Raw genomic sequence first — 23,025 nt, 5'->3', positions numbered from 1 at the left:
TTCATGTATTTTATGTTAAAATAGTATTTGGGAAAAATGCTAAGAAAATAGCACTTTAGTTCCAAGGTCAGAAAAGGCTAATCTGCTCTTAGTCTAATGGGATTCTTTTTTCTTATGACCAAAATATTTTCCAAACTGGGCCTTTTGAAATCATCTCATTGGCTTGAGTTGGAGTGCGGAATTCAGCCTGACATTGCTCCGATTTCTTCATTTATTCACTGGGCCTACAACATCAGCCAGAAATCGTATCATAACATGTGTGATCCTCAGCTTCTAGATTTCTGGCTTTAGAACTCTTGAGGACCCAAGCATTACTCTGACAGATGTGAGCAGCGTTTGACTCTGACTCTCTGTACTTGGAGTTCTCAAACCAGGCAGCAGAGTGGCCGTGGACCCTCAGATGGTGGCCTGGTGCAGCCCCTTTCCCCAGAGTAAACCCATGACCCCTGAAGCTTCCGTTCCCACTCGCCTCTCCCTTCTTCTGTCCCTCCTGCAGATCTGATTAGCAATCTGTCCTCCATAAGAGGGTTTTTACAGTTTTTTTTTTCCCACTCCCTCCTCCCCTGTCCTCTTCCTACCTCCTCCTTTACCTCCAGGTAAACTCGGGGGCCAGGACTCTTTTGAAAGCATAGAGAGCTACGATAGTTGTGATCGCCTCACCCAGTCCTGGAGCAGCCAGTCATCTTTCAACAGCCTGCAGCGTGTTCCCTCCTATGACAGCTTCGACTCAGAGGACTATCCGGCTGCCCTGCCCAACCACAAGCCCAAGGGCACCTTCAAGGACTATGTGCGGGACCGTGCTGACCTCAACAAGGACAAGCCTGTCATTCCTGCTGCTGCCCTAGCTGGCTACACAGGTAGGCGCCCTCCCGCTGCTGAGGCCAACTCCGTCTGCACGTTTCTGTGGGTGGGATCCTTCCTGGAAGGCACTGTGCACCTCTGACCAGAGACGACGACAGACTCCCTTTTGCAGGGCAGCGGGGAGAAGTCTCTCTAAGAATTCTTTAGTCTCTCCAGCCACTCTGCTTGTGAATAGCCATTGATTTTTGGAAGCAAATAGTATCATTCTCTTCAAAGGGATCATTTCCAAGAATGGTAGGAAACTTATATTTTGGTGTTTTTCCATGTCTGGGGGAAGGGAACTGTGATGATTTGGTGTTCCTGGAAACTCTATCTAGTGGCCTGGCATCAGGGGATTTTTCCTGGTCTGCTCCTGGGAGGTCTTTCTCAATACAAAATCAGCAGTAGCATCTCTCAAAGGCACAACTGAATGGCCTCCACACTGCACTCTTCTGCAGCACCGTTCTCCTTAGGCCAGCTGTTCAAATGTGGGAGCAGTGTCCTCAGTGACACTGTGCCCTGTCCACATCCATCCCGGCCTGTAGAGAAGACCCCTTCTCTCACTCGACTTTATCAGCAGTTTTCTTCCAGGAGCGAAAGCTGTAGTTATGACAGTGATGAGTGAAGAAAGGCCATAAAGAAAGGAAGATGTAGGTTGAGAGCTTGAGCTTTGACTGAGACTCTGGTAGTAGAGCAAAACAATTCTTTCTTCAAATGGGTTGTAGCACATCATGCTGCTTTACCAGAAAAACATGTGGAGAGTATAGCTGAGAAATAGCCAAGGAGTATTAATGTGTTAATCATCAGATCTCTCTAGTGTTTTCTAAAAATTAGAAAGTGTACCGTGAGTAGAGCTTATTTTAAAGTAGCTTTGATTACTCAGGTGTGGTCTAGGCCTTTATTCTCTTATAATTCTCTCCACTCTGGATGCGTTTTCATGTAGGGACCCTTTGTGTGGATCATGACAAACAGCAAGATCTGTGTTTCTATTGAGGTGTCTGTCTCATCTTTAGAGTATGCTGAATCCTCATTTTTGCATTCAGGGAAGCCTTAGGTCTTTTACGAAGAAAACCAGTGACCTTTGAAAACAACTCAAATGCTTGAAAACTTACTCCCCCTTCAGAGATCAGGAGTGTCTCTCTTATGTTGCATTCCACATAGCTCCCAGTGCAGTTCATTGCATGAGTAGTGCTCAGGAATTATGTCTACATGTTGGGGTAGCAACAAGGTCAAGGCCAGGAATGGAACTCAAAGGCCCTTACTTTATTCTTTCTACAATACCCCGGTGGTCTTGCTTGAACATGGCTAGCATGTAGGAACTTACTACTTTTCAAGGGAGTCCTTTCCCATCTCTGGAAGGAGATTATTAGGAAGTATATTCATTTCCATTAGAAACATCTGGGGTGAGGAAAAGTACATTAAGTCACTCTCAGGATGTACAAGAGTGCCAGCTCATGCAGTTATACTTGTTAGGGGTTAAAGAACTAGATTGCAGTTGAATATAGTGATAAAGGAAGGGAGACGTGCTGCTTAATTGGGAAGAGAAAGGAAAGGCAGAGGTAGCTCTAAAATGACTTTGTGGCCTTGTGAGGTAGACTTTATCTCTAACTGCCAGTGCTTGCTTCTGTTTTTGTGGTGCAGGGGAAACTATGCTGTAGGTCTGAGTTATGTCTGGATAGATTGATAGTTGCCTGCCCACCCTCTCCTCTGCCCGCCCTTCCTTCCTTCCTTCCTTCCTTCCTTCCTTCCTTCCTTCCTTCCTTCCTTCCTTCCTTCCTTCCTTCCTTCCCTCCTTCCTTCCCTCCCTCCCTCCTTCCTTCCTTTCCTCCCTCCCTCCTTCCTTCCTTCCTTCCCTCCCTCCCCTCTTCCTTCCTTCCTTCCCTCCCTCCCTCCCTTCTTCCTTCCTTTCCTCCCTTCCTCCCTCCCTCCCTTCTTCCTTCCTTTCTTCCCTTCCTCCCTCCCTCCCTCCTTCCTCCCTCCCTCCTTTTCTTTCCTTCCTTCCTTCCTCCCTCCCTTCTTCCTTCCTTCCCTCCCTCCCTCCCTTCTTCCTTCCTTTCTTCCCTTCCTCCCTCCCTTCTTCCTTCCTTTCCTCCCTTCCTCCCTCCCTCCCTCCCTCCCTCCCTCCTTTTCTTTCCTTCCTTCCTTCCTCCCTCCCTCCCTCCCTCCCTCTTTCCCTCCCTCCCTTCTTTCCCTCTTTTCTCTCTCTCTCTCCCTTTCTCTCTTTCTTCAGACATGGGATAAGGGAGTAAAACATTTAGTGAGTAGAAGAAAAGAGGTAGTGATTATCACTTAAAAGTCTCAAAGACTGAAGTAATCATTTTAATGAAAAAAACATTTTTGAAGCATCTTGCCATTTAATTCTTTCTCCTTGACCATTGCAATTTCACTTTTTTATACTATCTCATGTGGTGGCGAGAATAATCGTCCAGAAAACAGAAGTCCTCTGTGTTTCCTCCCAACTCTAACACACTGTGTGGTTTTAGGCAAATTTACCTTGTTACCGTTTTCTACTTTTAGTGAAGTAGAAGTGTTCATTCTTGTCTCGGTGGCAGGAAATCTGTGAAAATGTAATTGAATTAAATCAACTAATTAAATAAATGAATGCTGGACATTGTGCTAGACATAGAGGGAAAAACCCTCAATTATAACAATTCAATTATTTCAGCAAATGTCTGAGCGTATATTGAGTGCAGAAAAGCGAATATGAGGGCTCACTGTCTCCTTGAATTCAAGATATTTTAAAAATCCTTAGACTTGAACTGGATTCTCCTATTACTGTGGTCTGAATGAAAGTTGGGATTTGTGCCGGGCGCGGTGGCTCAAGCCTGTAATCCCAGCACTTTGGGAGGCCGAGGCGGGCGGATCACAAGGTCAGGAGATCGAGACCACAGTGAAACCCCGTCTCTACTAAAAATACAAAAAATTAGCCGGGCGCGGTGGCGGGCACCTGTAGTCCTAGCTACTCAGGAGGCTGAGGCAGGAGAATGGCGTGAACCCAGGAGGCGGAGCTCGCAGTGAGCCGAGATCGCGCCACTGCACTCCAGCCTGGGCAACAGCGTGAGACTCCGTCTCAAAAAAAAAAAAAAAAAGAAAGTTGGGATTTGTTAGGTATGTGAGGAGCAACCCACATTTTAGTGTTTATTTTTTTCCTTTAGTGGATACCTGGTGAACACCTCCTGCCTGTACTGCAGACTCATCCTATGAGGGTGATCTCACACCCTCATGGTGCCCCCGCCAGCCTCATTTAAGATGCATCCTAGGGAATAGGGAAGCGGATGAAATGTGCCCATACAGCCTCGTCCACCACCTGAGGCAGTCACTAGAGTGCCTATAAATGGGTGTCTAGCTTTATGCAGACATGTTAAGAGGAGCTGAAATTTGCCACAGTACTATGGACAGCAGAAATCATTGTATACACTTGTTGGCAATACATTTTATTGCTTGTAAAAGTTACACTTACTTGCTCAGGTTCTGCTCAACTTTTCCGTATGTTCCCTTAAAATTTGATTGCTCCAGAGTATGTTTGGCCACACAGTAGGGGTACACATAGCTCCACGTCACTGTTACTTGGCCTGAACTAAAGGGTGCATGCTTAGATTCTCCAAGCTGGGAAGAGAATCCATCTTCCTGCCGTTGCACCAGGAGTCTGGGTCTTTGTCCATATCATCTCCAGAGGAATACATTTTACTTCCTGATACGATGTCTTTCTTACTGCACTGTAAGTGTGGAAATCAGTTAGAAACTGAATTTTCACATTCTCTTGCACAGCTACATTCTTCCTCCAAAGATAAGAAAATTGCATCAACCTTCGCTGGGCTCCCATAGCAACTTGTTAAATTAGGTCAAGATGCGGGGGCAGATAACATGGCTTGAAAGCCTGCTTGTTAGCTGAGTTAAGAATACATCAAATGCAATGTTGGCTTCCGCCAAAATGTACCTCCTTACCTTACTGTGAACTGTTTACGGTTATCAAACTGATACCATCAGAAAGCTCCATTTTCTTTTGTTCGAAGATACATTATGAACCCCTTCTAATTACAACACGGTCCTAGAGAACTAGCCCAATGTTTTCTATATACATTTTGTAGACCTAGGCAAAACGCTTTCCAAGTCCTTGAAAAACATAGGCATCTCTTCTTCCTCTTGCTTTTCCGTTTCAGTAGGTATAGAATAATATAGTAGGTTGTCACATAGTAGTGTCTCTTCCTCTCAACCCCTCTAGTCCCATTTCATAGATGATGAAACTGAGGCACAAAAAAATGACTTATTCAAGGCCATGTATGTAACTGCATTCTGCACAGAGGTAGCTTCTGAATTGAATCTTAAGCACCAAATGTCTCACCTGAATAGAAAATCTTTTCTTCATATTAGAGAATGAGAGTACTCCTTGGTTATTGCAGTTGCCTGCCTAGACTGATTAGGACCTTGTCTGCCTCTTGTCACTAATGAACACTATGTGTATGTGGGTTAGGGGTATGTGGGAGGGAGGAGAGCTGGCCTTGGCTTCCGTCCAGAATTTTTGACCTATAAATCACCTTTATTGAACTTCATTCCAGATTGTCAGACATACCCACAGATAAGGAGTCCTATCACTTCTGTAGCTGTTCTGGAGCAGGTCTGGTGGTAATGCCCTTATCAATGTCTAGGTGTGTTCTCAGTCTTTGATTTGCAATTATGAATGAAGTGGTTTTCTTGTTTTCTAGGAGCCTGAAAAAGGCTAAACCCAAAGCCATTCGTTAACCATAATGAAATTATGTTTTATAGTGTTACACAGATTTATAAGTAGGCAGTCCTTCAGTTTCCTTAAGGCTAAATTTGGGACTATCTGGAATTCAACCTCCAAGTTTTTTTGTGTGTGTGAGACATCACACACACACACACACACACACACACACACACACACACACACACAAGGTACTAGTCTTGCAGAAAAAGAAGCCCCGTACATTCTCCTCTAGGTCCTCTCAAATTGATTCTGCCCTGAAATAAATCCTCTTCTTGTCATTTCATAGATGACTTTAGAGCCAGTCTAAAGTCACACAATAAGAAAGTCCCAGGGCCAAGTCCAGAACCTTAGGGTTCTGGCTCTTAGTTGAGTTTTAGGGTTCAGTAACCCAAAACTACTGCTAAAACATGTTTTTGAAGATAAACAACTTTACTGCAAAAGGAAGTGCTTCAAAGCCCTTCAATTCAGAATGAAACCTGAGATTTGGCAGCATTAGCTGAAATCACAGTTTTCTGAAGGAAAGCTCGATTGCAAAATAATCTCAACGTATTCAGGTACAGACAACAACTGAGGAAACTTTTAGTATGAGCCTAAGTTAGTGATAAGGAAAGAGTAAAAAAAGCAGGTTACTAGTGCAGTGTGAACTTGTGCTGTGGGCATGTTGATTAGGAACAGTGTAGAGCCTTTTAATTTGGGGGATTACTGGAGCCAAGCTCTGGAATCCAAAGTCTCTCCATGTAAATGCTGTTGCGTGAGACAGTGTAAACTGGCTCAAGTCAGGCCCCGAGAAGGCAGGGCGCTTCACTGAGGTCTGCAGGCCAGGCAAAGCCGCGACTGGCTTCCAGGCTTGCTGAAGCCATCACAGTCTCAATGTAGAGCATCCTCGGGCAGCCCCTGGTTGGATAAGAGGAAAAGAGCTTGGGAATGAGAAGGGCGGAAACAAAGTGTCTTCCCTCTGTTGCTCAGAGGCTGCTGTAATTAACCAGTTGCAGGAAACTGGCAGCCCCCTCAGCTTCAATAGAGCCTTCATGTCAGCCAGCAGCTGAGACGCTGGCAGGGATTCCATTCACTGTGCTGGGTTGAGCTGTGGATCCTAAAGGGGTGCCTGGCATGGACCTGGGGATCTCCGTGGAGCAGTAGACTCACATGCTGCTCAGTTGTGTGATTGATGGGAAAGTACTTTGGAGCATCGAGGAGGAGAATTCGCGGGAAGATTTGAACTGGTTGGGAGGCAAAGCTCTTTTCTATTGCCTGTGAGTAATTTCACTGTTTCTGCCTCCTAACTAATTAGTTTTGCATGAATTTTTCTTAATCATCTGCTACCAGAAGAAAAAGATCACGTGGTAAAAGGATTCGTCCTTACTATGAACTTTTTTTTTTTTTTCTAAATGTCTTTTTAAAAATGTGGAAAGTGGTGATTCCCTATTTCTGTCGTGGCTTTTGAAGATTGCAACTGGCTGAACTACCTTAGTGTCTTGATTCAGCTGTGGTGATACCTTGCAAACAGTCTTTGGACAGAAGAGATCTATTCATCCTGTACAATATATCTCCAACCCTGGTGCTGTTGACAACTCTCTGAGGCCTAGAGGTGCCTGGATTTTGGATACCAGAAGACTCACAGGTTGACCCCTCTGTTCTGGGTGTAGCCCACTGCCTGTTTTAGGGGAGGAGTCTCTGAGTCTTAGATTTTTGGGGTCACTGTTTCTTTAATAAAGTCTCACTACAAATAATGGAATTGGGTGGTGACTGTTCTGGAATTCCACTCTGTCTCCAGTTTGAAGCTCCACCTTTGGAGGAAGCAAAATGTTTCCATTGAGCAGAATGCAGCCAGCGTGCTGCTGAGGCATCCACACCAGTCTTCACTGCCTTTAAACAACAGGCCTCGGAAACTCCCCATCACCTCTGTTGGGAAAGGCCCTGCCAGGTGTCCCAGATGACCCTGCTTTTGCCCCCTTGGTACTTCTTTCTTTTCCTTGAATGGCCTCCCCTGCTGCAGAGAGTAAGCAGCTGCTGCTCCGTGTAGAGTCTCATTCAAGAGAAGCTCTGCCCCTCCTGTCCTCCCAAAGTGACTTGCATGTGACACCTGCAGGTTGGAGCGCTCCTCCGCACCCCGCCAGTCACTTGGGAATGCCTGCAGGTGGAAGTCCAGGTTAAACACAAGAAAGGGTGGTCATCCCATGAGGTTTTACCAGGGGCAACATTCAGGGGCTACCCCTGTAGAATTCAGAGCATGGAGTCAGACCCTGCCAACGAGCAGCTGTGTAACCTTTGGCAAGCTAACATCTCTGTATCTGTTTTCTCATCTGCAAAATGGCAGTAATAATAGTTTCTATACCATAGGCTTGTTGTGAGAACTAATGAATTAGTTTATGGAGAGCACCTGGAGCAGTGCTGGGTATACAGAAAGCTAGGCTCTAAGTGCTGGCTGTCACCTCCATCCATAGTATTCTCCAAACCTTTTATTTTTCCAGTATAATTCTAAGTTCCTTGAGGCCAGGGAACAACGCATTTTACTTACAGAATTGCAGTAATTGCTGGCAGTGTCACGGGGCATAGCAGGTATTTAATAATAGATTAGGTCTCTTCATTTCTTTAGCTCAATCCCAGATCTATTAAGTTCCTACTGTGTGCTTAGACTCCTTCATCTACACTGACTTTTTAAATCCTTCACCAAATATCACGAGGAAGTTTCTGTTATGCCCACTGTGTAAATGAGGGCATTGAGATTTTTGTTTTTCTTTTTAGAGGAGGAGGTCTAGCCCAATGTCACACAGCAAACGACAAATAAGATGACTTTCAGGGTTTTCACAATGTCAGAAAATATTCAAAATCCTGTGTTCGTTTGAGTGTGCCGGAAAGCAGGCGCCAGGACATGAGTAGATGTGCAAGGCGTTTACGGAAGGAGCATTTCTGAAGGAAAAAAAGGGAGGAGGCAGCGAAGAGAAGGCAGGGGAACCTTCAGACCACGCTGCAGGTCTGGAAGGAGGAGGTTTGGGTAGAAAGAGCCCTCAACTGTAGCTCTGTTCCAAGAAAACTCTGACTGGGCCCAGGGGATCCTTGTGTCAACGTTGTCTGCTGGAGGAGCTCTGTGTCTCCCAGAAGTGGACCTGTATGCCCTCACCATGCTCTGTCCCTGGCTGGAGCAGCCCCCAGGAATGGTGGTGCTGGTGTGGACATGGTAGAGCCAGTCAGTGATGTTCCTTGAAGCAGGAGATCTGAGTAGACAGCCACAGGGACCTGACCTATAAACATGGCTTGTTGAGACCAGCACAGCTTTTCCATGTGGCAGGACTCAAGACCATGTGTCCTGGCACTCTCAGTGGCCCGTGATGGGCTTCTGAGCTCAAGGCATGTTGTTGACTGTAACTCCCCCAACTGTATTGTCTTTTGTGTGACTCACCTCTCCCTGAGAGATAATGAGAGTGAAAGTTCTCCTAGAGTGATTGAATGTGAAAGTTTAAACTCTGAAACAAGGATGGGACTTGCTTTGTTGGAGATGCTGTCAGGGCACAGGTCTGTGGAGGTGTTTGACATTCAGAGCCGAGGCGGTGGAGTTTCTTATGGAGGCCTCTCAAGGCTAGGCTCTCTGTTCGTTCTTCTTTAAAGGCGTAGGTAGGACACTTTCAGCTCATCACATTATGGTGAAACAAAAAGTATTTGTTCTGCGACCTCTATGCTGTTGTTAATATTGTGTTTTGCTGTTCAGCACACTCTGGCTACATTTGAGGAGTGTTCAGAGATTATATGCTGGATAAACGCTTACAAAATTCGGTGTGCAAATGATCCCTTAGGATCTAGTTCAACTACCTTCCAAGAATTCTAATACGCCTGACTAGTGATTTCTCTCATTCTTGACATGCAGGGAAAACTTAACCCCTAGGATAAAATAAATTCCAGAGATCAAGTTGAAAATCCTACTGAGAAAAGACTATAGTCTTCAGACTTCTAAAGTTCTGTTTTCTAACCCTGATCAGTGAACATACCTTTCTTTCTTCTCGTTACCTACATACTTAGGAAGATTTTTCTTTGTACATTTATAGTGGCTGGAAAAACCATTTCTTTGGTTTATAACAAAGTTCTTATCCCCTTCCCCCAAATCCAAACCTAACGCATCTCTGGTGACTTCTTAAAAGAACTGGTTACCTAGAAGACATCAGGAGGAAAGAGCTATAAAGAAACCCACTTCCTGACTTGAGCTTCACTGGCTCACTGTCCAAGTTTGTGTCTGAGTGTTAGCTTGAATGTGTTAGACAGAGTTATTGGTGGGTTTAGAAGAAAGGTGGTTGCATTTGAATAGAGACTGCCCCTTTAAGAGAGGAACAGTCCCCTTTCTCCTGCCGCCGCCCCCACACATGTGTACTTGAGCACTTGCAGGTGTGCAGAGCCAGAGCAAAAACAAAGGTCTTTCCCTCATACCCTAAAAATGCGTAACTGTCTTGTTCTCAGACGCAAGTCAGACTGGCCAAATGAGCCTCGCTTAACCCTGTTCCAGGTGAGAGGACTCCACTGGCCAGTTGCCAGCCACCTGGCCTTACTGTCAAGCCTGTCTTGGGCACTGATGACTGGACAAGAGGTTCTGCTTGAACCCCAGTTAATGCTGGTGGGACCCGTCTCTTTGGGCCCAAACTATTGACATTTGTGGGGAACGGTGCTGAACTTGCTCTGGGTGAGCTCTGTATAATAATTAGGTGACGAATACTTGGTGAGGGACATGAATGACTAAGGAAAAAGGTGCATCGGGAAAAGAGGATCTAAGTCCATCTGTGGCCAAGATTTCCCTAAACCGTATATGCCTGTGATACTTTCACTTGCAAAGCAGTTTGCATCTGCTATCTCTTTTTGTGCATATGTACTTTTAACATAGGAACAAGGATTTCAGAGTCTTTCCTAACTTAAAAAAGTCCTAAATGGTTATTCTCATTTAAAATATTAAAAATTTTTAGATTTGTATACTTTAACTTTTTTTTCCTTAACCTCCAACTTTCTACTTGTTCAAAGTCGCCATACAAAAGGCCAATTTAATCGTTGGAAGTCTAATAAGATTTTTTCTGGTGCTTTTACATTTTTTTTAAATGCATCTTTTTTCCCTCTTGTCTTTTACTGAAAATTGTTTTTAAAAATATATTTTCTGTTGTTTCATTCTTCTTTGTAATTCCATTATTGTATATTCAGTTGCTCCTAAATTGTTCACCTCTTTTAGTCTCTTTCTCTCTCTCTCTCTCTCTCTCTCTCTCTCTATATATATATGTATATATGTAGATTTTTGTAATAAGGACTTAATTTACATTTTTATAAAGTAAAGAGAAGCAGAGATTACTATTTCCATTTTAGGGAAGGAAAAAGTAAAGCCCAGAGAGATTAAATGAGTTGCATAAGATTGCAGGGTGATTCAGGGAAGAACTGATATGGAAGCCTTGTACCCTTAACTTCCTACCCGGGGCTTTCCCACAGGCATCATATATTTTAATTTTATAGGATGCTGTCATCACTCAGTACTCCACTGCCTGACATGTAAAATGGCTTTTATTTTTAATGTTTTTGACACTCTTCTTTCTTTCGTTTTTGATCTAACATGCAAGAGACATGAACTCGGCACTCAAAGACTGGTTTTAATTGATTTGAGAGCTGTTTTCTTACTCTTTTTCATGGTTAGATACTGGCTATCTCAGCAACAAATACAAGTTTATAAAGTTGTTGTTCATCATGGTGTTCAGCAAGTATGCTTTCCAAACACCTGTCAGAATGTTCTTTGTTGTTAGAGTTGAATTACTGGAAGTTATATTCCCAATCACTGCCCTTGAGTTACTAGCCACTGATACAGGAACATGTTTATAGAATATATTGACACACAGTGAGTCTTTAAACCAAGGCCGTATTGGCCAGTTATAGAATGTGTTATACATGGAGTGTGTTAGAGATGAGATAAGATTGGGTCAGGGTGGGGCAAAGAAAATGTACAACTCAGAAGAAATGAGAGGCATAGAACGCAGCCAAAATATCAAGCACTCCTGACCCTTACTCTTCTTCAAATAATTTCCCCAGTGCCTTGATTGCCAGTCAGTCCAGCAGTACAGTTTCTTGAGTTCCTCATCCTCAGGCAACAAGACTTTGTGCAGCTTCAGGTTGAGCTTGGGCCGGAGGGCAAGAAACTGTCCGGATATTTTCTGTTTTGTCCTCAAACTTAATGGAAATCAGGAGATTTGGGGACCTTTCTGAATGGTGATTTAGAAGAGGATTGACAGAAAGGGGGGGTGATGCTTGGAATGGGGAGTCATCCACCCCACCCTCAGAGGTGCGTCCTCCTGTGGTAGCATGAAAGGCAGCTTGATACACTTGTGAACAGATGGGTCATTTCTGGATTCGAATGTTCTGTTTTTGCCATCATCGTTTGGCTGTGGGTAGAGACACCTGGCTGGAAGGGAGGGGCCAGCCAGGCCTGTTCCTCTGTTTTAGGGCCACCTGCCAGATGTGTGCTATCAGGGCAGAGTCAGCCCTATTGCAAGGGTGACCAACCATGAGAGTTTCATAGGTTAAAATAAATGTGGTGTCCTGCCCACACCGAGGTATTTGATTTGACTTTTAGAACAGAGCTAAAGGGATTAGCTTCTTAAAGTGGCAAATTAACTCCCAAAGGACAGGTGGTCGTTTTCATTTTTGGGAACACGTTGATGAAATGCAGCTTGAGGGTCACCCATATTATTTGGCCCCAAATATAGTTTAATAGAGAGAAGCCGTTTGAGCGGCCTTTCTAATCCTTACGCCTTTCTTCAGAGGAGGTTTGTTTCAGTAATGTAATTTAGAAAATCTTTACTGAGTACCTGCTGAAGATAAGCTATCGTACCTGGCTTTGAGGATATATGGCTCAATAAGATACAGTCTGTGTTCTCAAGGAGAACATGTCAAATGACACAGGAGTCATTCAACAGCAAATAATTTTCTGTTTGTTGGTGTTTGTTGGTGAGGCGCAGTTCTAGGCTTTGGGTTGAAGCAGTGAAAAAACAAAGTCCTTGTCCTTAGAGCGTATATTCTAGTGATGGGAGAAATGGACAGAGACCAAACCATTGGGGTGGTCTTGGTGTGAGCCATGTACAATGCAGACATGAGGAGACTGCCTGGGAAGTGCCCACCCAGCGTTGACCTCCATCTGTTTGGAAGAAAGCTCCTGTGTTCGCCTCTCAGCAGAGCACAGGTGACAAGAGTGAGAACTTGTGGTTGAAATGGAAATGAGGAAGGAGTAGAAGGAAAAAGTGAAGTTCAACCTGACCCTCTTCACTTGCTGTGAGGATGTCCTTGTCACAGGCTCTCAGACCTGGAAAATGAGAAGAATGATACTGACAGATCGGCAAATGGAAGGGATTGCCATCAAGAGCATGTTACTAACGCATTGTCCTAGCCCACTGATATATATGTATTTATACTGCTCAGTTCTTAGCCTCAGGGCAAGGGACCAGAATAGCAGGGGATTTTTAATAACCAGCTCCTCGTTGAGACAGATAATGGGCCTTGCGGCTCCCAGACAAGGAAATATGACCCAAATGAGCAGGAATTTACTTGAAGCTTTACGTTTTTTAAAAAAGTGAGATTGTTGCCTTAGATTTGAGGAGCCTTGGGGGTCCCCTTAGGGGGTGAACATCCTTGGTGTGATTTGCTTTGTGGGCTTGGGAGCTCTCCAAGTTCCCACCTGGTATTTCTTCTTCTGAGCTTGTACCATGTTCTTCAAATCAGGCCTGTCAGTGTGTAGTAAGAACTGTCCTCTTCTCCAGAGGCTGAGAAGAACAAAGTAGTAGAAGGAAATTCCCCTGCAGCCGCCTGAGAGGGAGGGTGGAGAGGGAGCAGATGGCAGGGGGTGTAGAGGCTCCGTGCCATGGGAGATGGGTGTGTGGAGTGTGTGTGTGGTGCTCTCCTGCCCGCATGGTTCTGGAAAGAGACCTCCTTCTAACAGGGACCCCTCTGTTGTTGTGGCTCAGAGCTTCGACTTGAGAAGCATACTTTCCCAGTGATGCCACTGGATTCCTGATGTGTGACACTCCCGGGCAGCATCGTGAAGGGTGCTGTTGACTGCCTTGGAGATCCCAGACAGGGATACCATTGTGAGTCACATTGAACATGTGAGCTCCCCTTCCCATGACTGGTGCTATTCTTAGTACCGTTTTCTGCTCTGGGGGACAAAGGTCACTGGGACCACAGTCCATTTGGGTAGGTGGAAGGGGCTGGGCACAGGGATGAGGGGGAGTTGCAGGGGGAATGGAGGAAGAGGCTTTACAAGGTTAGGATATAAACTTGGAGCAAGGGCAAGGGATGGGGCCCTGGAGCCCTGTGGGGTTGGGCAGACCTCTGCTAAGCAGCACAGAATCACCTTCTAGAAGAGTCGTAACTGGGAGTGCTGGACTCATTCATTGTCTACACCAGTTTTGGGTGTAAGAACTTCTGATGGGCCTGGATGTGGGTGTCGCTGGCGGATCTGTGTAGCCAGTGTGCCTTCCAACCCCAGAGCTGCCTCTAAGCTTTGGGTTTCCAAGTGGCCCCGAAGTCCCCTCCCAGACCTGAAGTGAGGGTGACGTATTGCTGTGGAAACAGGCTCCTGTGTTAGCCTATCCATTGGCCCAGCCAGGACCTGAGCCCACCCCGGCCCAGTGTTTCTGGCTGGAAGAACATTTCCATGTCTTTCCTAGTTCTCTTGCTCCCCACAACCAAAAGGCAGTTTGGGAGTCAGCCAAAAGGTGCTGGAGAGGAAGCTTCAGCGGCCATCATGAGCTCCTCTCACTTGGTACCAAAATGTGGGCTTTCTGAGGGGTGAGCCCTGTGTGTACAGGTTAGGCCGGAGTTTGCCTGTGGGGTTTCTCTGCAGGAATCGGGGGAAGGAGCCTGGAACGGACATCTCTGTTATGTTGACTGTCCTATTGTGAAGCCAATGGGAGAGAATTCTTCCCATTCATATTCCCATTATTTCTTTAGGTATCTGCTTTTCCTGTCTATCCTCCCTCTTTTCTTGGGTGTAAACAGAAAAAAAGAGAGAGCTCTGCACCTAGGACTTGGGCTTCTAGGGCCTGAATTTAATTTTTTTTCATGCCTTTAGAACAAAGGAAAAGTCACAATGAGGACAAAAGTCCTCCGGCGAGTACTCACTCTGTCCCAGACTCACTGGGTCCTATACGCTGACATCACAGAGAAAGGGCAGGGCGGGGCATCTACAGCCTATGATTGCTTGACATTTCAATTTGGAAAATGCACTGGTAGAAAAGGAAAACTAACCATTCCGTCAGAGGTTCTTCCTCTGGGAGCTGGTGCAAACCACGGGAATCAAAGGTCCCCTCTCTGCATTGTGACTACCAAGTCCCAAGGACAGGAGACTGCAGTGCGCTCCTGGGCCCTGTGTTCCAGCATGGGCAGATGTGCTGACTGCTCCCCGCCAAAGACTCATCTGGCGGAAGGATCTCCATCTTTCCATCCTTTTCCTCGGCTTGGTGTCATGAGACCCTGTGCCCCAGAGAGATTTCAGATAGTAGAAGAGAGGCTAAGGTGAACACCGGGAAGAAGAAACAATGAAGTAACATAACATAACGGCTGCCACAAGAGGATGCTGGAAACATCACCTGTGGAGGTGCAGGCGGTGGCGGGGGCTGGCACAGCCACTGGTGGTCAGATGACTGGGAGAACCGCTGGCTATCCCATGTCCTGCAACTGCTATGAGAAGTCGGGGAGAGAGTTTTTAAAGTCAGGTCCCCTTATCCCTTGCAACATTGCACTTAGTCAGGCAGTTTAGATGCCAGGCCTTTGGCCCCGTCATGTCCAGGGGGACAACGGTAGCATTGAGATGAAGAATCTGGGGCCAGGCTGCCTGGGTTCCAGTCCTGGCTGCTCCACTGCTGATCTAAATGGCCTCGCAGTGTGTCAGTTTTCTCTGCTGTGAAGTGGTAGAAACAAATAGCACAACAGTTGCATCCACCCCACAGAATTATTGTGGGGAATGAAGGAAACGAGTGCAGGGTGTCACAGTGTCTGCAGCGCAGTAGGTGCTCCATCAGTCATAGTACTCCTTCGTTTTTCTCGGTCAGGATCTAAAGCAAACCCCTCTCCTCCGAGGCTTCTTTTACATAGCTTTGGGGTAGGTGGGTTTCCTTCATGTCTCTCTTCAGTCTCTAGAGTTATTGTGAGTTTCTCCAAGAAACCTATGCTGTGACCACGGCTCTGGCAGCTGCATTTCTGGAGAGCGATTTACTGTTTTACCTCTTTGTGTCTGTTAGGATGGCTTCTCAGTGGGTTCCTCTGAGAATGTCACGGTTAGTTTTGTGAACCCAGGCAGAGAATGAGTAGCTCACGCCTTTAGGCAACTCCCAAGAAACCTGCAAATGTCCCTGAGTTGAATACAAAATGGTTTTTACTGAATGAAAGTAGAAACAGAGGAAGCTAGGGCTTTACCAGTGCAGCCCTCTGGGCTGTTGTTCGAATGTTCCTTTATTTTGTAGGCATTCACTGAGTCATTTTATTCTGGAATACATGTAAGGTATTTCTTGCAAGATGGTTTTAAAGAGCTAATGGTCCATTCTCAGAAAGAGGAGATAGAGCTATTCCATGTTTTCATATTCAGCGTGGCAAGTGCTGAGGAGGAGCCTTGGAAACCACCATTAGGAAGTTGTTACTGGAAGAGGACTTCCTTTGGCTGTGCGATGATAGCGCGCGTCAGTAGCTGTTTCTTTACTTCACTGGAGGTTGCCCTGGTCCTTTGAGTCTAAAGGCCTGGGTACTAGACCCAGCACCATCATTTCGCTAACTGTGGCTCGGAGCAAAGTCACAGTACTTTGCTGAGCACCTTTTCCGCGCCAACAGAAAGGAAGCCGAAAGACCGCTTGTGCTTCTCCTGACAACAGAGGGTTGGGTGCGGATTTTAGGAGCAAGCACAATGATGCATGTGAACATGTCTTGTACAAATACGAGATTCCACAAGACATTACCCTTATAGATTATGAAGGCAATTTCTTTTTTAGATTGAGGGGGAACCTAAAGTTTGTTTCCTGTTAAATCTCAGTTTACTTTGGATCAGACAAATTTGCAACTCCGGTGAAAAATTAGAGCCTTAGTGAGCAGAGCTTTCCTGGATGAGCTGGAGCTTCCTGGGCTATCTCCAGAGATGTGGACTGGTTCTTTCCCAGTCCCGCTCTGCCCAGTTTATGTTATAAGGGACAGTGTAGACATGTAACAAGCAACACGGACTTTTGAACCCCTATTTGTCTCTCCACCTACACCTATAAATTAAGAATCCCTGGTGACATTGTCATTTCAAGTGAGAAAGTTATCCTGAATGGAAATCGGTGTGAATATAAACCTTTTAGCATAGAATAAATTGACTGTCAGGGTATTGATGGCTAAGACAGAAAAGTATGTGTGTGTGTGTGTGTGTGTGTGCGTGCACATGTGTAATTTAGAATATACTGAACCTATGTAGAATTTCTGAGGCAGTCCCCATCTGACCTCTGAGGATTTCCTGGGTGGAAAGTTAATCCCTCAAATAGTAATGATGCCTTTTTTTTTTTTTTTTTTTTTTTTTAGTTTGGGTGCTTTCCTGTAAGTGGACTGGAAGGGAGGGTGGTGGCAGTGGAGAGAAATATTATGACTGAGCAGATATTTAACATCTATTTCCTTGTGAGAGGGCCCGAAGATAGTGACCCTTCTTCCTCACAAATCAGGGGCCACAGGCTGCCTACCAGAGAGCAGTGCTTATGAGCCATAACTTCTGCTCAGAAGTGGCAAAGACGTTCATTCCTTCGTTAATATGTTTCTTACTTCTGAAGGCAAAAATAACGACTTAGTTTTTGAAGGTGTAAAAGATGATGCTACCTTAGAATACTCCAGAGGATAGGCACAGTATTCTCTTTCTAGAATTTGCTTAGCAATAAAAATGAACCAATCCTTAAGTTAATCAAAATAAGGCACTTGACACATTTTCTTCCATGCTTTTGTTTTATAGGGAGGCCTTTGTCTTTTCTATCTGTTAGAGCTCATAACACTTCCTCTGACATGTGCACTATCTGTTGCCTTCATTTTCTCCTGGCTGGATAGGCTGAGAGAAGAGGGATGTGGGAGTGCCGTGTGTGTGGGGATTAGCTGCGAGGAGTGCTGAGTATCTGGTGTAATGATTCACAATGGCTTGTGTTTCTAGGCAGTGGACCAATCCAGCTGTGGCAGTTTCTTCTGGAATTACTCACTGATAAATCCTGTCAGTCTTTTATCAGCTGGACAGGAGATGGCTGGGAATTCAAACTTTCTGACCCAGATGAGGTAAGGAAGGAGGGGCTTGCGAGTACTGTGCTGAGGAAGGATGAGAGAGAACCCCCTGGAAGGGGTGGTGTGGACCTGTATGACATTTTCCAGGACTGCGATTCCCAGCTCTGCCACTTGCCACTCCCGGAGCAAGCTAGGTAGCCTGTCTGAGCCCCAGTTTCATTATTTGGAAAATAGAGAAAATATCTATGTTACCCATTTGTCTTACAGGATTAGCTGATAGGAGGCACTAATGTGCCGGGCAGTAGGTCGGTTATCACCCACAGAGCTGCCTCCTGCGACTTAGCCTCTTCCTAGCCCCGTGGCTCTGTGAGTGTGAAAGGGGCTAGACAGTTCAAGAGGCCTTGGGAGATTGGCTCATTAGTTTCTTATTTCATTACACACATGCTTATGGAGTAGTGGTTCTGTGCCATGCCCAATTCTGAGGATAAAAAACAGTGAAGAAGAGAGACAACATCTTTGTTCTGGCAGACATGAGAAAATATTTGTGCCCTGGTATGGAAAGAAGCACTTCCTGTTGATGAAAGACAGCTCAGCTCCTCCACTTCACACTTGCCTGTTAGATTTCATGCTTGCAAAGCAAGGAGATTTTACTAATAATATGGGGAAAGAGGAGAGCGTATAGTGTGGCTTTTCATTTATTTTTTAAAGTCAAATATTTAATCCTACTCCACAGAAGTTCAGGGTCACTCTGTTTTCATCAACTTAAAGAATCACTGTGACTCCCATCCCCGCCCAACCCGTGAAAAATGGAATTCAGAAGCGACAGGCCAGAAAAATATTTTCTATATGTACATGAATCTCAAATCATCTTACTGGAGCATCATGGGTCACCGTGAATGGGTATAGCATAGGCATACAAACATATATATTTGGTCTATCTTGTAGATTTTTGCCTACTCCTCTTTTATTTTTCTTTTTAAATTTCAGGTGGCCAGGAGATGGGGAAAGAGGAAAAACAAACCTAAGATGAATTATGAGAAACTGAGCCGTGGCCTACGCTACTATTACGACAAAAACATCATCCACAAGACAGCGGGGAAACGCTACGTGTACCGCTTTGTGTGTGACCTGCAGAGCCTGCTGGGGTACACCCCTGAGGAGCTGCACGCCATGCTGGACGTCAAGCCAGATGCCGATGAGTGATGGCACTGAAGGGGCTGGGGAAACCCTGCTGAGACCTTCCAAGGACAGCCATGTTGGTTGGACTCTGAATTTTTAATTGTTATTCTATTTTTTATTTTCCAGAACTCATTTTTTACCTTCAGGGGTGGGAGCTAAGTCAGTTGCAGCTGTAATCAATTGTGTGCAGTTGGAAAAGGAAAGCCAGGACTTGTGGGGTGGGTGGGACCAGAAATTCTTGAGCAGATTTTCAGGAGAGGGAGAAGGGTCTTCTCAGAAACTGGAAGGCTGTGGCTTAAGAGAGAAAGAAGACTAATGTGTCCAATCATTTAAAAAAATCACCCATGAAAAAGTGTCTTGAGTTGTGGACCCATTAGCAAGAGACATTGTCACATCAGAACTCATGAAACTGATGTAAGGCAATTAATTTGCTTTTGTTTTTAGGTCTGGGAGGGCAAAAAAGAGGTGGGTGGGATGAAACACGTTTTGGGGGGGATGCACTAAAAGCTGAGAACTATTTACGTATCACTCTAGTTTTGAAACAAAGATGGACTTCAGTGGGGAGGGGCCAAAACCATTGTTGTGTTACAATTTATTTTATTAAATTTTGTGCCAGTATTTTTTTTTCTTAAAAATCGTCTTAAGCTCTAAGGTGGTCTCAGTATTGCAATATCATGTAAGTTTGTTTTTATTTGCCGGCTGAGGATTCTGTCACAGTGAAAGAAAACTGTTTATATAGACCCCATTGGAAAAGCAAAACGCTCTCACTGAGATCAGGGATCCCAAATTCATGGGACTTATATAAGAAGGACAATTAATGCTGATTTGGGTACAGGGGAATTATGTGTGTGAATGTCATCTACAATTAAGAAAATATTAGTACATCCCTTTACTTACTTGTTATTAGTGGATTCTCGGGGTTTGGACTTAATGTTGAGCTAAGAAGCATTAAGTCTTTGAACTGAATGTATTTTGCATCCCTGGTTTTGGACCACAGTAAACGTAGGAGCACTGTTGAAGTCATGGAAAGGAGATCGAAGGAGGAAGATTGACTTGGTTCTTTCTTAGTCCTATATCTGTAGCATAGATGACTTGGAATAAAAGCTGTATGCATGGGCATTACCCCTCAGGTCTTAAGAAATAAGTCCTGAACGCATGTCGTTCCAAACTAACACTCTGTAATTTTTCTTTTATGTCTTATTTTCCAAGAATCATCCATTTTTTGCACCCCTCACCCCCAACTCTGTTATTCAGTAGAGAGAAATGTATGGCTTTCTGATTGGTGAGTGAAAGAGTAACTTGAGACATGACCTAAGTTGAAGAGTTTAGACTTGCTGAGGTTTAGAAGTGATGGAAATGAAGAGAGCATTTCAATAAAATGTGACTTGGCTGTCTTTGGAAGAGAAGTGCAAGGCTTTCCTTTGAATAATTTAAATTAGTCCGGTAGGATGTCAGGTGAGACTGTGTTTGCAAAATGAATGGCACAGGTGATGCTAGGGCCTCATACTTGGGTCTGATGTCTTGGCACAGGGTAAGTAAAGGTTAATTCCAGAAGAGAGGAATGACTTGAAGGCAAAGGAAACAAAGGAAGGCGGTTCGGTGAAGAGAATAAGGTTGTCCATGAGATTTGAATAGATTTTTAGTTTCCCCAATGTTTAAATACAAACATAGTCAAGCAAGGTAGTCATCTTTCTGCTGGTTGTGAGGGGGAATCTGAAAATGGAGTTTTGGGGGAAAAGTCAACATCTAACTCGTGAGGAAAAGTGCCTAATACAATTAGAACCTCCCTCACTCTATAGTTGCCCCGTTGAAAGGATGAGGAGGAGGGGTGGTGTTTTTGGACTTCCGTGAGAGAAGGAAAGACATATTTCAGGTAAGCTTCTCAGGGCTGGCCCTTTTTGGGATTTGGATGAGAAATTGGAAGTACTAACTACTTTCTAGTGTATCTTTAAGAAAATTGATTGTTGTTTACTCCCAGATCCTCTTGCAGACGCAGAATTATCAGGAACATAGCTCTGTGATTCATGAGTGTACCCATACTGATGAATTGGAGCATCCATGTGGAAAGCGAAGGCAGAATTATCCCAGCTGTGTTATTTTGATCTTTTGGATGCAGGTGCCTTAATGAAGCTCTCAAAATATTTTAGGAGCTGCTCAGGGAGTGTTGGGTGGAACTGTTTGGACTACATTGTTTTCTCTTAGATTATGTGATTTTTGTTGGGCACTGGCAAAAGGTGTGTGTGAATGTGTGCATGTGTGTGAATGGTGTGTGTGTGTGTGTGTGTGTGTGTGTGTGTTTGCAGACATGCAAAACTGCAGCTGAAATAATACCTGAGATTTCTAGGTAAGTCTTTCCACATTTCAATAATGGGTAAGAGTAGAACCAAGGCCGGGTATCAATTATTGCTTGCTGTTTGCAACCAGGCATAAAATCACTTTCTCAAAGCATCCACCGTTCCTCTTAAATTTATGTTGGAAGCTCTCCTTCTGTGAGTGTAACTCCTGCAGTTCCTCTAGCAGATAAGATATAAGAAAGTGCCTCCTAGTGCTCCTCCGCCCGCTTGTTTGCTAAAATTCCCTTTCTCTCTAGGTCCACCATTTTCAGGATTTGTAGATAGTGTATTAATTAAGACAGCTTTGTCGATCTGGCCAGATGTTTTTTCTCCTTTGTCCAAAGGCCAGAGACCATCCCAGGAAGAGTGGTGGGTGGTTTATACACTGGAAATGTTGCGTTTATGCTTTTTAAAAACACATGTTAACTTCAGAGGAAGGATGGGCAAATCTGGTCTAGCTGGGTGAAACCCTTATTTTCCCAGAGATGCCTTAACCTTTGTCGGTTTTGGCTTTAGGGTTCAGAGTCACTTTTGTTCCCTTCTTCATTCTGGGGAGGGACTTCCCTACATAGAGCCCTGATTTTGTGGCTGTGGGGATCGGAGGTAGCATTCAAAGATCAGATGTGCTTTTCCTCACTTTGGAGATGAACACTCTGGGTTTTAGAGCATTAACCTGCCTAACCTTCATGGTGAGAAATACACCTTCTCTCTTCTAGTCATGCTGTGCATGCCGCTTACTCTGTTGGGGTCTATATAAATTTGTTGAACTCTTACCTACATTCCAAAGAAGTTTCAAGGAACCATAAATATATGTATACATATACATATATAAAATGTATATATTAAAATAAAATTATCAGGAATACTGCCTCAGTTATTGAACTTTTTTTTAAGAATACATTTTTTTTTAAGCTGAGAAGTATAGGGATGAAAAAGATGTTATATTGTGTTTGACTATTTTCCAACTTGTATTTTCATATAATTTATATTTTTTAAAAGCTGAAAATTTAGAAGCAAAATGAAAAAAAGGAAAAGCAGGTGCTTTTTAAAAATCAGAACTGAGGTAGCTTAGAGATGTAGCGATGTAAGTGTCGATGTTTTTTTTTTTTTTAAATGCAAAAAAATTCTTATGGCGGAGTTTTTTGTTTGTTTATTTTAGTAGCTGATGCTGGCACATCATTTTGCTGGAGAGTTTTTTATATACTGTAGCCTGATTTCATATTGTATTTTAAACTGTGTGAAATTAAAAACAAAGAATTTCATTCATAATGCTGTGGCTTTGGCTTGATTCTTTCTTGTCTGGATCATGTATTAAAGCAGAACAAATCAACCAACCAGAGGCAAGCACAGAGGGATGCAGTTTAGTCTTTCTGATCTCACTAGCTCAGGACCGTTGGTGATAAAGATTTCCTAATAAGGTGAGAACTATAATAGGAATATAGGGAAGTCATCAAACCTCCCAAACATTGAATATATTTTGTCATCCTTTGTAGAATGCCCCTGGCCTTGTCAGACCTAATTTCTTCATGTCTGAAGGACTAAGAGCCATGTGAAGAAAATTTTTAATGACTCAACAGATAAACATTTGATTTCAGCTAGGTACCGTTCCTGATATGAATACAGAAAGTTGAACATCTTTAGTGGATCCTGTGGGAAAGGAGCAGTATTCTTGCGTCCACCATTGATAGTAATTTTGCTCTGTGGCAACTTGGGCCCTTCACATCC

General features: G+C 44.3%; 1 protein-coding gene across 4 annotated transcripts in view; it reads left to right on the top strand.

Moving 5' to 3' along the window:
* Window positions 1-22,569, top strand: part of LOC105476220 (ETS proto-oncogene 1, transcription factor) — a 128,245-nt gene extending 105,676 nt beyond the window's left edge. For 2 of the 4 annotated variants that reach the window (XM_011731932.3, XM_011731934.3), the window contains 3 exons: window positions 597-857; window positions 17,724-17,842; window positions 18,776-22,569. In XM_011731932.3, coding sequence (XP_011730234.1) covers window positions 597-857; window positions 17,724-17,842; window positions 18,776-18,991 — 596 coding nt within the window. In that variant the 3' untranslated portion in view covers window positions 18,992-22,569. The remainder of the gene's footprint in view (window positions 1-596; window positions 858-17,723; window positions 17,843-18,775) is intronic. The other 2 variants (XM_011731933.2, XM_024791105.2) reach the window with 1 other exon arrangement.
* Window positions 22,570-23,025: the final 456 nt, after the last annotated feature.

Source organism: Macaca nemestrina, chromosome 12 (genome assembly GCF_043159975.1).
Source record: "Macaca nemestrina isolate mMacNem1 chromosome 12, mMacNem.hap1, whole genome shotgun sequence".
NCBI lineage: Eukaryota > Metazoa > Chordata > Mammalia > Primates > Cercopithecidae > Macaca > Macaca nemestrina.
This window is presented reverse-complemented; position numbering and strand designations above follow the sequence as displayed.